General features: G+C 53.6%; 1 protein-coding gene across 1 annotated transcript; it reads right to left on the bottom strand.

Moving 5' to 3' along the window:
* Positions 1 to 3,474: 3,474 nt before the first annotated feature.
* Positions 3,475 to 11,061, bottom strand: LOC147414823 (nucleoporin NUP42-like). Its single transcript, XM_086470859.1, has 9 exons — positions 10,689 to 11,061; positions 10,182 to 10,369; positions 8,609 to 8,787; positions 8,425 to 8,512; positions 7,670 to 7,793; positions 7,275 to 7,351; positions 5,923 to 6,009; positions 4,161 to 4,245; positions 3,475 to 4,025 (listed from the first exon to the last, which is right to left on the bottom strand). The coding sequence occupies exons 1-9, from the start codon at positions 11,059 to 11,061 to the stop codon at positions 3,475 to 3,477; spliced, it is 1,752 nt and encodes a 583-aa protein (XP_086326985.1).
* Positions 11,062 to 14,575: the final 3,514 nt, after the last annotated feature.

Here is a 14,575-nt window from a genome sequence, read left to right as displayed (position 1 = left end):
CAGTTTGAGGCTCCAGAGCCTCGGTGTTTGGGTCCAAAGCTCAGTTCCAGCTTCCAAGGTTAACGCTTTTAAAGGTGCAAAGACTCATTTGAAGGGCCCTGAGGGTCACTTGGAAGCCCCAAAGTCTCATCTGGAAGCTCCAAAGCCTCATTTCCAGAGCCCAAAGCCTAAATGATGGTGACCACAGCCTCCTTCTTACTTTCCAAACTGGAGGTTTTGAATTGGAAGCCTCATTTTGGGCTCCAAAGCCTCATTTTTAGGCTCCAAAGGGTCAGGTTTGCTTTGCAATGTCTCACTTTCAGGCTCCAAAGCCTCCTCTTGAGGATCCTGCCAGGAATCTTTAGGGTCCAAGAAACATCCTGAGTGTCCAAACCCTTCTTTGGCGAGTCCAAAGCCCTCTTTTAGGGCTCAAAGCCTTAGTTTGTGATCCCAAAGCCTCAGGTTTAGGGTCCAAACCCTTTTTTTAGAGTACAAACTCCTCCCTTGGGGCTCAAAGCCTCATTTTCTTCATGTCCAAAGCCTCATTTTCAGCACCCAAACCCCATTTTTAGGCTGGAAAGTCCTGTTTGAGGGACCCAAATCCTATTTTTTAGGCTCCAAGCCTGGCTTTTCGCATCCATAGCCTTTTTACTGGATCCACAGTTCCACTTTTAGGCTCCAAATGCTCATGGTTAGGCTCCAAACCTCATATACAAGTTTCCAGGTTTACACTTTTAAAGGTTCGGAGACTCATTTTAGGGGCCCTGAGCATCATTTTGAAGCCCCAAAGTCTCATTTGGATGCGCCAAAGCCTCATTTCTACAGCCCAAACCTCAGAGGTGCTGTCCACAGCCTCATTCCTACTTGCCAAACTATTCGTTTTGGCTTGGAAACCTTCAGTTCAGGCTCCAAAACCTCGTTTTGCAGATCCTGGCAGGCATTTTGAGGGTCCAAGCCAAATCGTGAAGCTCCAAACCCTTATTTGGTGGGTCCAGAGCCCTCCTTTAGGGCTAAAGTCTCACTTTGAGGTCCCAAAGCCTTCCTTTCAGGATGCAAACCCTCCTTTTAGAGTACAAACTCCTCCCTTAGGCCTCAAAGCCTCATTATCTTCATGTCCAAAGCCTCATTTTCAGCCCCCCAATCCTATTTCTAGGCAGAAAGCCCCATTTCTAGGGCCCAAATCCTCATGTTTAGGCTCCAAGCCTGGCTTTTAGCACCCACAGCCTTTTTACAGGACCCACAGTGCCAGTTTTAGGCTCCAGTCCGTCACGGTTAGGCTCCACAGGCTCATTTACAAGTTCCAAGTTTTATACGTTTAAAGGTTCTGAGACCGATTTTATGGGCTGTGAGCATCATTTTGGGCCCCCTCCGGCTCCAGTTTCAAGCCCTCTCCACCAGCTTAGCAAGCCTATGCCCAAAGACCCTCTTCCCTTTCTTTGACAGACGGAGCCCCTCAGCCCCCAACAGACCAGGTTTCTCTGAGCGAGCGCCATGGTCTAAGCAGCCAAACCCCTGGCTGTGGCACCGCTCCCGACAGCAGTTGCTGACCTGCCAGATTTCACTGGCCCTTTCAAAGCCCTTTCCTTTGACCAGGAGAGCTGATGAGAAAACCACCTGCACGCCAGAGTCCTGTACCATCGCTCCTAGGGCTCTGAAATCCTTCGTGATACTCTGCAGACGGCTCCTGACTGTATCCCTGGTGCCCACATGAAACAGCAGCAGTGGGTAAGAGCCAGGAGGCTGTCCGAGGCTTGGCAGCCTCTTGGTGACATCCCTGGTACGAGTCCCCAGAAGCTTGAAAGCTTGAAGCTTCAAAGCCTGAGTCCCTTTGAACAGGGCCAGAACAGAATCAAGAAGGAGTTGAGGCAGTTCTGGCATTCATCTGACGAACCACAAGCACGGTTTTCATTTGGTTCTCATTAAATACTACCTTTTTACAAAGTCAGCTTAACAACTTCTGCAAAGATGGGGGATTTCTGCAGCTACAGGGGCATAAAGGATCTGGGCACATTCCTGTCTCAAGGTTGGACTGACTGGCATGAACAGCCCAGAGCTCCGTGAGCCCTGACAGATGTGCACGTCTTCACTGGTACAAGTCATAGCGCGGCTCCGGAGACCCCCCGGGGAAATACACCCGTCCTGAGAACGACATTGAGCTCTGGGCCAACGGAGCCGCAGTTTGTTGGTGAGTTACAGGAAGCTGCGCTGGGTCGTCATCAACAGCAGCAAACCCCAGACGCCTCATTTCATCTACAAAACAGCCACCAGAAAAATACACCGGAGCAGCCCAGCGCCCTGACATCGCAGACGCAAGTTCCTGGTGTCTCCGGAGCACTGAGCACACGGCCGAGGAACCTGGGTTTCCAGGAGGCCGGCAGAGCGCCTCCCCCCCGCCTGCCAGCCTCAACGGTCCGTGTGTTCGTGCTGGTTGAGCGAGCCAGGGTGCCGTGGGCCTTTGGGAGGAAGCCAGCTCTAGGCTGAAGGAGGACTCTGGGCTCCACAGCACAAACTGAAATGTCACCTTCAAGTGTCACACAATCAATTTCTCTACGGACAGCCTGCAGTCAACTGTTGCTACTTTGGTTTGGTAATTTTAAACCCGTAATGGGAGGGCCTGGTCAAGAACAAATATTCTCTTCACCTGACTCTAGTACCTCCTCTAGAAGATTTCTGACCCCTGCTTTACAGCGTTTGGGCAAAATCTACACCTCCCTCAATATCACTAACTCAGAACAGGTACTGCTAATGTATGCGCCCATCAAGCTGGGAGAAGCAGACAACAAAACGCCACCAATTCACACCACTGCAGTAAGCAGTTTTGCAATTGCTGGCAAAGTTTTATCCAAGAGGTATCAGAAGAGCAAACCACAAGCTCCCTGTTCATGAAGAATGCTCTCAAGGCTGTCCTCCCCCAGCTGTAGGACATGAACTGGTGCATTACGCCCTCCAACAGATCAACGAACAAAAGCTGAATCGCATCAGCTGGGAGAGGTAATCAGCTCCCAGGCGACACAAGCATTAGCTGGGTACAGACCACACAGGAGCCCTCCACCCCCCGCAACTGTCCAGGGCTGCACGTCCCCTTCAAGTAGGAGCCAAAAGACAAGGAGGTCCCACAACAAGCAGTCGTGCACCGCAACCGCGTCCGTCTAGCTTTGCACTCGCAGCAGGCTGTCAACACCTCACCCAAGCACTCTTACTTTCGACAAAGCCTTTTTAACACAGGTTTTGCCCAGAATCTCGCAGTACAGAAGATAAAAGGGAACTTTACATTTTATCTTCATTAACTCATTTCTGGGATGTAAAAGTTCCATTCCAAAATAACAAAGAAATGACAAAATACGACGTTCAAAGTCTATTAATGCAGAAGACTTAGAGATGAAACAAAATTCAACTCAAACGGGAAAATTTAGTACTCGACCACAACCACCACAAACTCGTGTAGTTGAGCTACCAAAGGAGTTACAGTAACGTGTTATTTCAAGTAAACTTAAGTCATAAAACATCTACAGGTTCTACTGGTGGTGGATTAAGAGGAATCTTCCCCAAGGTAAACTTTTTGGCTTTGAATTGTTCCACCTCTTCAGCTGTTAATTTGCTCACTGGCATATATAAATTTTCTGATGTGCTGTTACTTGTGACCGCAGAAGATGTTGATGTCACGTGATGTCCAGAGGCACTGGCAGTCTGTCCAAAACCAGCGCTGCTTGAATGGGAGGGAGATGCTGTACCTGCTGCATTCGAATCTCCAAAGGCTGGAAATGGAGCGGTGCCTGAACGGTCCACAGCCGAACTGCCAAACCCTGAAAAACCAGTGGGGTTGGAATTCCTGGTGGTTCCAGAAGTTTGAAATGAGAAGGAGGCTGCAGATGGAGTTGCCAAGCTGCCAAAACCAGCAGAAGGGGGTACACTAGGAGAGGACATCAGTCCAAACGCGGGAGGATTAGAATCAGCAGAGAAGCTCCCCAGAGCAGGACCGACACGACTGGAACTTGTTTGAAAGGAGCCATCGCTGGCACTAGTACTGCTGCTCTTCACAGGAAAGCCTGCAACTATAACATTTGTAAAAAATCTTAGAATGTGCACGCCTGTGATGCTAAACCACTGCTATATTTCAATAATGCAGTAGAAGAGAAACTCAAGAAAATGTTTCACTGTTGGTTCTTCATGCAGGAACTTACCTGACAACCCAAAGCCTGATGTTTGCTGTCCTCCAAATCCAAAGACAGGCAATGGTCGAGTGGTTGTCTTCTTCAATTCAGGTGGCTGAACAAAATACCAAAAGCATAAAGGAAAATTAGATTCCAAAACAGGGAAATGTCTTTCACTAAATACTTGAAGCAAAACTACAGCGGCCCAGTGCAAGGGAACACAACTCAGACCGAGTTAGACACCGATCGCTTTCATCACGACCCCGTGCTCTGGCAGCTACAAACAAAACGCTGTAAAGCCACACGCTGTTCTCTGTAAAACACTCCACAAACACAGATCTATCAGAAGGTACAGGTTTTGGTCTGTCAGGCACTGGCCTGAACGCCTCTTCCAGCTCTCGTTCTCCTCTCTCCCTTGTTTCAGTCAGGGTTTCAGGATCCTCTCCCTGTCACTGCTGTGACTGGGTCTGTTCCCTCACCCTGGCACACCCAGCCTGCTGTGCTAAAGCTCCAGTGGCACTCCTGCACCTTCCACACGGAACCCACCAAGGGCTGGGATCATCGCACTAAACCTTGAACGCGCCTCACGCGGACTCCGCTCCAACCAGCTGCCTCTGTCTCCCTGACTGGCTTGAACTCCAGCATTCCTTTCCGACACATCTAGATTCACCAGTGTTTGTCACCTTCCCAGAACAGCTACGTAGCCAAAGAGCTTCTCTCCCCCCTCTCTACCCATTTCTCCTTCTGGCACCACCAAAATGCTCCATTGATCCTAAGATGGCCTGGAGGACACTGCTGGTCTCATCTGCTGCTGACACCTTGGAAGAGTCAACATCAGCACGCGGAAGAAAAGGTGGGGTGGACATTCGCCTCTCCCTAGACGGGCACTCGACCGGATCCCAGCCTCAAGCTGCGGTGACCTGCCCGTGGCTGGCAACGACAGCATTCCAAACCTGGGACCCAGCGGCTGCCTCACTGACATGGAACCGTCCTGACCCGCTGCTCTCCTGAGTCACCTACAGGGTTTTACAACACCCGCCTGCAAGTCACTGAGTTCAGGACTCCACAGAAAGGTGGAGGTAAGACCCCCAACGGTGTTCACAGACTTTCACGGTCGCCGGCCTCAGGCAGTGCCAGAACATTCCGTCCCGTTTCTGTCACCTATGAAAACCACAGAGAGGCAGAGCCGGGGCAGTTTGCAAACTGCCAGCGTTACTCTCTTCTGCAATTGCTCCTGACACCCTTTCTGCTCTCTCTGACGGTCCCTGCGGTGTGCCAGGGTCACGGTCAAGGTCTTCGTGCTGCCAGTCAGCCCAACGCTTTCATGCCAGATGTTTTTCAAGGCTGCAGTGCCAGAACAGAACACATCCCAGCTGAGATTTTCAGAGCAGTTCACAGAGCTGGAAATTGCCAACAAATCCAGGAACCGAATGTTTCCATGTCTCAGCTACTGAGGGGCAAACACGGATGCCCTAAAAGAATCACGTCTGTCTGGCTGTAAAACAGAGCATCCTGCGATCTTCAAAGCAACACCGACCACCTACTGATGTGAAGTCAGCAGAAGTGCAGTTAAATACGCTGGTGACAGCCGACGCTTCTGGGGAACGTTTGCAAGATCTCTGCATTAAAAACAAGGTGGCACGTTACAGTTCTCACGTCTTAGAGATCTTTGCAGCAGAAATTAAGGTCGGCATTTGCAGCACAGTTTGGTGGGATGTGCCTAAAGAAATGTGAACCTAAGAAAAAAAATTACATGGGGAACAGAAACATTTTACCTTTCATTAGCACTTACCAAAGCTGCTTTTGTCGATGCCTGTGAAGCTTTCAGCTGGCACAGACAATTTTTCCATTGTTCCGCTAACTGTTGGACAGAAAATATCTAAAAAGGGGGAAAAGAAAAGCCTGGGTTTATTATTGGCGAAGACTTAAAAAAAAAAGTAAAATAGTGATCTGACAACTAAAGTGAAAGATTTCTACAGTTAGAAAAGAAACTTTATTAGGTCAAGACGACAGGAGCTGAAATGTTTGTTATTAACACAGAATTCCTTTCCACTGCCCTTAAATAACTTTTTTATTTCCTGGGCCTTTCTGAATCTAAGTTCTGAATCAGGTGCTTAGGAAAAAAAAAACCCACAACACAACCACCACGCACCAAATATGTCAGTTTTAAGGGTAAGAGAACAAACTCTCCAGCCCTGGTTTTATTTCTGGCTTGTCCACTTATGTGCTCATTAAGCTGAAGTCCTAAGATTTGCCTTGGCTTCTCTCACATTTTCAGGGAAAAATGCCCCCTGTCACACTACTATAATTCAGAGCCCTTTAACAGTATCATCCTACAACATTCAGCTTTGCAGAAATTAACTTCCTTCAATCAAATCAGCCCCTTTAATGTGATCCAACAGATTACTGCAGGGAACATACACAGCAATAACTAGTGCCTGTGTCTGTCCCATAACTGTGATTAAAGTATTCAACAAGGAACTGGCAAGTCATTAAATCATTTACTTCTCGGGAATATAATATATATACGCAATACAAAAATATTATATATATATATATCTATAATATAAAAACGTATGTCTTGCTGCTTCTCTAGAAATGTATACTCCTTTAGCAGTATCTGCTATTTTCAGCATTAATTCCCCGCAACAAAGGTATGTGAAAGCCCAAGGTCAAATAAACTTCCCCAGAGTTCTACCTAAAGTGCTCCATCTCCAGCTAGAGCAACCCAACGGACTAAGAGCGTACAAAGGATGAGGCTTTGGAGACAGGATTCAAGTAACTTCTACAAACAACGCACAAGAGCGGGGCCAAGGCCAAGCCGAGGCGTGTCTCGGTTTAGGAAGCCCACACGTTGAACGGAGACTCGCTCAAGGGCTCTTGCCACCCGTTTCGGAAGCCCAGATCGGACAGGTTTAGCCCCTGTTCTCAGGCAGAAAGAGCAAGTGACGGCCAAGCACACAGACTGGCAGCTACTTTTGCAGTCTATTTGGTGCACAGGAACTTAAAAATATCTTGGCGTTCTGATCATCTCCTAGAGTTTGGTTATTAAACGTACGGTACAGAGTTGCCACCTGAAGAACAGACACAAGTCCCGTCTTGAAAGGTGTTCCCAGAACAAGCCAGCATTTTTTAAATACTTACACAGCTTTGAATGTTGAAATTTGCTCTGCAGTTGTAACACTCCAGGCGCAGCTCTTCTGGAGACAAGTCGGAAAACCCTGCGAGGAGAGGAATCATCAACGACCTCCAAGAAAACATAGTCCTACTCCCAAGTGCCCTGTATAGTCATGAAGAAACGGGCCTCAGTACCTCACCGGTAAGTCAGTAACAGCTGGAGACACAACAAGGATTCGGGAGAGAACTTCAAAGATGGGAATGTCCCAAAGGACTTTGCCACAACCCAATGTTCCTTTCTGTGGCACCACAAGGCAAATCATCCCCTTGCAAATGGCTCCACAGAGGTACAGCAGCGTGGGCGAGTGCAAGAAACACCCTAAACAGCAGCAGGACACGGCAACACCGAAAACGTCGCCTGCCCGAGACATTCGGCTCTTCTCTCATCGGGGAATAACATGAAAACATCCATTGTCCTGACGATTCCCAAATCTCCATGTCCTTCAGTACACACTCGCTAGAAAACAAAACCAAACCAAACCACAGCTGTAGGTGACATTATATGGTCAAAACAAAGCCCCCAGAAGCAATTGTCTGGTTTGAACCCAGAGTCAGATTCCATGAAGATGAACAAGGTGTGACACTGGTCGGAACGAGCAAGAGAAGCACTCGGTTCTCTGGGGGAAAAAATGCACTTGTTTGGCAAGTGACGTAAACATCCCTTCAAAGCATTTCACTTTATCATCGAACTGCAAGTAAAACAAACCCCATCTTAAAAAAACCCAAAATACACAAAGGTTTTTTTCTGAAGCAGCGTTTTCTAGGGTTCTTACTACATGTCCCAGATTCCTCCTCATGATCATGGCCTCTGCCTTACCTCTTCAAGGCAGATGGCTGGATGATGTTAGTGTATCCTCCTCCTCCTCCTTCTCCTCCTTTGCTAGTGCCTTCCAATGAAAAAAAAAACCCAACAGAAGTCTCAAATCATTACGATCTTAAACAATACAACATCAACCAAACCACTATTTTTCTGAATAGAGGAACAGAATAACGATTCCCATGGTGGCAATAAGCAGCTTCAAAAGAAAATGTTGGTTTTTTCCTCAGGAGTTAACCTAATTATTTAGGGAGCTTAACCCAGCGAGTTACCCAGGGCAGCTCTGGAACCAGAGCTCACCGTGACCCCCTCCTCACGTCCCCACACCACCAACAACTCCAGCACTCCAGAGAAGAGGCTGTTTTGCTTCTGTTGCTTCACCAAGTAGCTGCTCCAGCAGAAACACATGAAGTTTAACCCCCAGGACACCGACGCTGGGGGCTCCTGCCTACACAGCTGCAGCAGAGGCTCTGCCGCACAGCACCGACCGCCCCAGCTCAGCTTGAAGACCTCGGGCGCGTCTGTGCGGGCGACAAGCAAACTCCGACCCTCCTTCCGCGGGCAGGAGCGACGGCGGCCGCACTGCTGCCCTGCCAGAGCGGGATCTGCCCCTTCCCCACCACAGCTCCTGCGCGCCGAAAGCTTCCGAAGAGCCACATCCAGCTGCAACTAAGCCAACCTTAAAAAGGTGCCACCCGCAGGTGCCCGACGCTCACTCACTGCTCTGGGAAGCAAAGTCACAGAGTCACGGAATGGTGGGGGTTGGAAGGGACCTCTGGAGATCCTCTGGTCCAACCTCCTGCCAAAGCAGGGTCACCTACAGCAGGCTGCACAGGACTGCATCCAGGGGGGTTTTGGATATCTCCAGAGAAGGAGACTCCACAGCCTCCCTGGGCAGCCTGTTCCAGTGCTCTGCCACCCTCGGAGTAAAGAAGTTCCTCCTCACGTTGAGGCGGAACTTCCTGTGCTCCAGTTTCTGCCCATTGCCCCTTGTCCTGTCGCTGGGCACCACTGACAAGAGCCTGGCCCCATCCTCTTGACACCCGCCCTTTAGATATTTGTAAGTGTTGATAAGGTCCCCCCTCAGTGTTCTCCAGGCTAATGAGCCCCGGGTCCCTCAGCCTTTCCTTGTAGGAGAGATGCTCCAGCCCCCTCATCATCTCAGTAGCCCTCCGCTGGACTCTCTCCAGTAGCTCCCTGTCCCCCTTGAACTGGGGGGCCCAGAACCGGATACAGCACTGCAGACATGGCCTCACCAGGCAGAGCAGAGGGGGAGGAGACCTGCTGGCCACACTCTTCTCCATGCCCCTCAGGATACCACTGGCCTTCCCGGCCACAGGGGCACATGGCTGGCTTGTGGGTAACTGGTTGTCCACCAGAACCCCCAGGCCCCTCTCCGCAGAGCTGCTCTCCAGCAGGTCGCCCCCCAGCCTGTGCTGGTGTTGCAGAAATCACCAGATTTAGGAATTTAGGATATTGCCTAGAAATCCCCTTACTTTTCCCATCTTGATTTGAATATCAAGCATTCTAATGAGTGGATATTAGTAGGAGAGACTAATGATTATTTTGGGAAGATGAGTCTCAAATGCAATAAATGATCCAATGTAAAATAAAATCTGTATTGCCAATGCTGCTGGGATACCCCTGTAAAGTCCCAGACCTACGGTGTTTATTAACCAATAATCTGTTGGTGGTTAGAAACAAGGACAGTGTGTTCTTGTCCAAGACGTCTGCTAAACAGGATTTATGATGGTACCCGTTGTGTGTCATCTTTGAATCGTGACCAAAGCACGTACGAGCCAAGAGCCTGCAAGCCAAGGACATGTTCCTTGACCAAACATGGTCCATTCGAGGACTGGTCGAGACCTCCGACTCACGGACTACCTACCCAAATTATACCCCCTACTCACAAGGGAACAATGGAAGACTGCGACAGAGGCTGCAGGCCCATTTGCATCAGAAGCGAGAAGGGAGGAACCAATCATCGAGAGGATGATAATGAATACGCATTGTATAGACTGAATCTGTATGAATTTAATGTATAAATATTTGCTGACTGCAACGTGCAGGCGGACATCTTTGGGAAGGATCCCACGGCCCCGGTACGCATCGTTCCTAAAGGACGTCTCTGCTTCTCTGACCGTGCGCGGAGAAGGTTTCCTCACCCCTGCAGACCTGCAGCGCCGCCGCGCGGGGTCGCTCCTCCCCAGGGGCAGGACCCTCCGCTGGCCCCCGTTAAGCCCCGCTGGCAAACGAAGCCAAAAGCAGCGAAGCCCCCGGAGGTGTTTCCCCCCGTTCTCTTTCTTGGGGCCCATTGTGCAGCGCCCCCAGCGCTAGAGCAGCCGCCGCCGCCGGCAGCCCCAGGCCAGCGCCACGGCAGCGGGGCCGCTCGGCCGCGCAGCTCCCGCCGGCAGCGGCCGCCGCGGAGCCCCGGGCGCGGCCCGGCCCGGCCCCGCCGCTCGGCCGCCGCCTCCAGCCCCCGCCCGCCGGGCCAGAGGCCGCCCGGGCAGCCGGGGCGGGTCCTGCGCCGCCGCCCCCCTCCCTCCCCCCGCGCTCGCCGGTACCTCGGGGGTGCGGCGCAGAGGGGCCGCCGCGGGGCCGCTCCTTCCCGCAGCTCTCGCCGAAGCGGCCGCGGCCCCGCGGGAACAACTCGCCGGAGCGACGGAATCGATGGCGGCGCCGCCCCGCCCCCCCCCCCCCCCCAACGTCCGCGCCGCGGGACGGGGCTGCGGCAGCGGAGGGGCGGGGGAGCGGGAGGCGGCGGCAGTTGGTGCCCAGCGCCGCCCCCCCCAACGCCTCCATCGCCCTCAGCACCGCCCTCAGCGCCACCACCACCCCACCGCCCTCAGCACCGCCGCCCTCAGCAACCCCCCTCAGCGCCGCCGCCCCCCTCACCGCCACCAGGAGCGCCCCCGCCGCCAGGCGCGGCGCCGCCATCGCCGCCCCGGGGCAGCCGCCGGCCCAACGGACCCAACGGCCGCCCGGCTGCGGGCAGGACGTTCCCGCGGCCGGTGGGGCAGGGCCCGGCTCCCCGCGTCCCGGGAGGCAGCGGAGCGGGTCCGGCGGCGGTGGCGGTGGCGGCGGGGCGGGAAGGAGGAGTGCCGCCCCGCGGAGCGCGGCCGGGCCGGGCCGGGAACGCGGCGAGGCGAGAGTCGAAGTAACCGATGGCCGGGAGCGCCGGGACGTGAGCGGCGTCGCCGGGCACCAAGGCGGAGCCGTCGGGAAAGCGCGGCCGGGCTGAGGGGGAGGGCGCGGCGCTGCCCCGGGACAGCCCGGAGAAAGTGGCCCTTCCCTCCCCTCCTCCTGCAGACGAGGTTTTCGGCAGCTCCAGAAGAACCAGCAGCTCCTTAGCCGTGGCCAGGCCTCCCGTTTCCTTCCGGAGAGGGCCCGCGTTATCCCTCGTCTTCCTTCTGGCACTGACAGACCTGCAGCAGCTTTTCTTCTTGCCCGCGGTGTCCCTGGCCAGGTGCAATTCCCTCAGGGCCTTGGCTTCCCTGGCCTGACCCCCGGCTGCTGGCACAATCTCGATGTATTCCTCCCAGGCTACCTGTCCTTGCTTCCACCCTCTGCGGACTTCCTTTTTTTCTTTGACTCGATGCTTTTAAAGATGGAAAGAGTCGGTTCAGGCACCCTGAGCATCATTTTGGAGCCCAAAGTCTCATTCGGAAGCTCCAAAGCCTCATTTCTGCAGCTCAAACCTCACAGACGGTGTCCACAGCCTCGTTCTTACTTTCCAAACTCTTAGTTTTGGCTTCCAAAGCCTCATTTCAGGCTCCAAAGCCTCGTTTTGAGGCTCCAGGCAGGCATTTGGAGGGTCCAAGGCACATTGTGATTGTCCAAACCCTCAGCTGGAGGGTCCAAAGCCCTGTTTTGGGTATCAAAGCTTTAGTCTGAGGTCTCAAAGGCTTATTTTTAGGGTCCAAAGCTTGGGTTCTAGGGCTCCCAAAGCCTCATTTTTATGCTCTAGACCCTCCTTTTAGGGCACAAACTCCTCTTAGGGCTCAAAGCCTCATTTTCGGCATGTCCAATGCCTCAATTTCAGCACCCAAAGACCCGTTTTTAGGCATGAAAGCCCCATTTGCAGGGCCCAAATCCTCACTTTGAGGGCCCAAGCCTGGCTTTTAGTACATGTTGGCTTGTTTTAGGACCCACCATTCCAGTCTGAGGCTCCAAACCCTCAGTGTTGGGCTCCAAAGCCTCATTGACAAGGTCCAAGGTTACACTTTTAAAGTTTCAGGGACTAATTTGAAGGGCCCCGAGTGTCATTTGGGAGCCCCAAACTGTCATTTGGAAACTCCAAGGATTCATTTCCAGAATCCAAAGCTTGCCTGATGGTGAACACAGCCTCGTTTTTACTTGCTGAAGTCTTGGGTTTTTGCTTCCGAAGCCTCATTTCAGGCTCCAAAGCCCCATTTTGAGGGTCCAAAGGGTCAGTTTTTCTTTGCAAAGCCTCACTTTCAGCATCCAAAGGCTTGTTTTTAGGGTCCGTAGCTCAGATTCTAGGGGTGAAAGCCGAGCTCCAGCTTGAGGCTCTGGCCCCACTGACAGGCTCAGCCATGGCCAATGGCCTCCCCTCCCAGAGCTGCCCCGTGCCCCATCTCGGGCCAGAGGGCCCTGACTAGGCCCAGGCCGTTGCAGTCATTCGCAATTCAACATGGAACAGGAGAGCGGCCACAAACCCAACCCCAGCGGCTTCCCCAGCCCTGCTCGGCCTAGGCTCAGCCTCGCTCCTCCCTTCCTGGCTCCTCGGCCTCCTCTGCCCCCCGAGCGGCGCAGGGGGATGCGGGATGAGGTTGTGGCCTCCCCGATGGGCCTGTGCCAGCACAGAGCTCCCCAAATCCCGAGACATCAACCTCCCGCACTGGGCGTTTGCACCAAGCGCCGCAAAACCTGCACAGAAGAAAACTCCCTGCAAATCACACGTGGAAGGTCAGCGCATGCTTTTAATGACGGCTTTGGCTTTTCTGCTTGTTCTCTTCCTTCTCCTTGCTGGGTGGTGGTGGCCCTTGTGCTTCACAAACCGGCTGCGGGGATCATAGCCCCGCTGCGGGGATCTGCTCCGGACCCTCTGCCTCAGCAGGGTTTGCTCCTGAAAGGCGCCAGGTGCAGGAGCCAACTAGGAGGTACAGCACCAGGAGGTCCCCAGAGCTGCACCATCCCTGGGAGGGCGGTCATGTGTGTTAGGACCAGCTCTCCTCCGCCGCCTGGTTGAGTGATCGTAGTCTGTTGTGTCCACGAACCGGCTGCGGAGATTGTAGCCTTGCCAGAGGGTTTGCTCCTGAGCGGCACTGGGTCCAGGAGCCCACTGGCAGCAGCAGCACTTGCAGGTCCATCGAGCTGCACCGCAACTGGGACTGTGGTCACGACTTGGAGCACCACTTCTCTGCTGCCCAGCTGAGTGGTCATGGTCAGTGGTGCCCATAAACCAGCTGAGGAGATTGTAGCCCCACCACAGGGATCTGTTCTGCTCACTCTGCCTTCTCAGGGTTTGCTCCTGAGAGGTGCTGGATGTGGGCGTCAGTGGGGAGCAGCAGCTGGAGGTCCCCAGAGCTGCGCTATCCCTGAGAGCATGGTCACGAGTTGGAGGCCCAGCTCTCCTCCGCCGCCTGGTTGAGTGGTCATAGACCGTTGTGTCCACAAACCGGCTGCGGAGATTGTAGCCCTGCCGCGGGGATCTGCTCCGCTCCCTCTGCCTCGGCAGGGTTTGCTCCCAAGTGGCACTGGGTGCAGGAGCCAAGTGGGAGAAGCAGCTGGAGGTCCCTGGAGGTGCGCCATCCTTGGAAGTGCGGTGATGAGTGTTAGGACCAGCTCTCCTCCGCTGCCCGGTTGAGTGGTTGTAGTCCGTCGTGTCCACGAACCGGCTGCGGAGATTGTAGCCCTGCCGTGGGGTTTGCTCCCAAGCGGCACCGGGTGCAGGAGCCACCTGGGAGATGGAGGTCCCTGGAGGAGCGCCACCACTGGGAGCACGGTCACGAGTTGGAGGACCAGCTTTCCTCCATGCTGCATGGTCAGAGCCCGTGGTGTCCACGAACCAGCTGTGGAGATCAACGCCCCACTGCGGGGATCTGCTCCGGACCCTCTCCCTGGCCCCGTTCCTCTGGCAGCGGGATGAAGGGCTGAATCCTGGTCCCGCAGAACCCCCCCGCTCACTGCCAGCCGCCCGCCGACTGAGGAAGGAACGGACGCGTGATGGTGCTGGTGAGGAAGGCTGCCTTGGTTCAGTCTCCAGGTCAGGGCGCCTGGAGAGAAAAAGAGTGATCTCTGGTTAGGGCTGTTCTCGCAGCCTCCTCTGAGCTTCAGTCATTTTCTTGGGGCGGTTTCTATGACAGAGAGAAGATGTAACCAGGACCAGTGATAGGAAACGTGACCAGCGTCTTCCCACCAGGTCTCCCCTGCTGGGGAAGTCCTCATCTTCATGCCCCTATGGCCTTCATCGTGGAATCACAGAGTG

The sequence above is a fragment of the Leptosomus discolor genome, chromosome 10, assembly GCF_034619465.1.
Source record: "Leptosomus discolor isolate bLepDis1 chromosome 10, bLepDis1.hap2, whole genome shotgun sequence".
Classification (NCBI taxonomy): Eukaryota; Metazoa; Chordata; class Aves; order Leptosomiformes; family Leptosomidae; genus Leptosomus; species Leptosomus discolor.
This window is presented reverse-complemented; position numbering and strand designations above follow the sequence as displayed.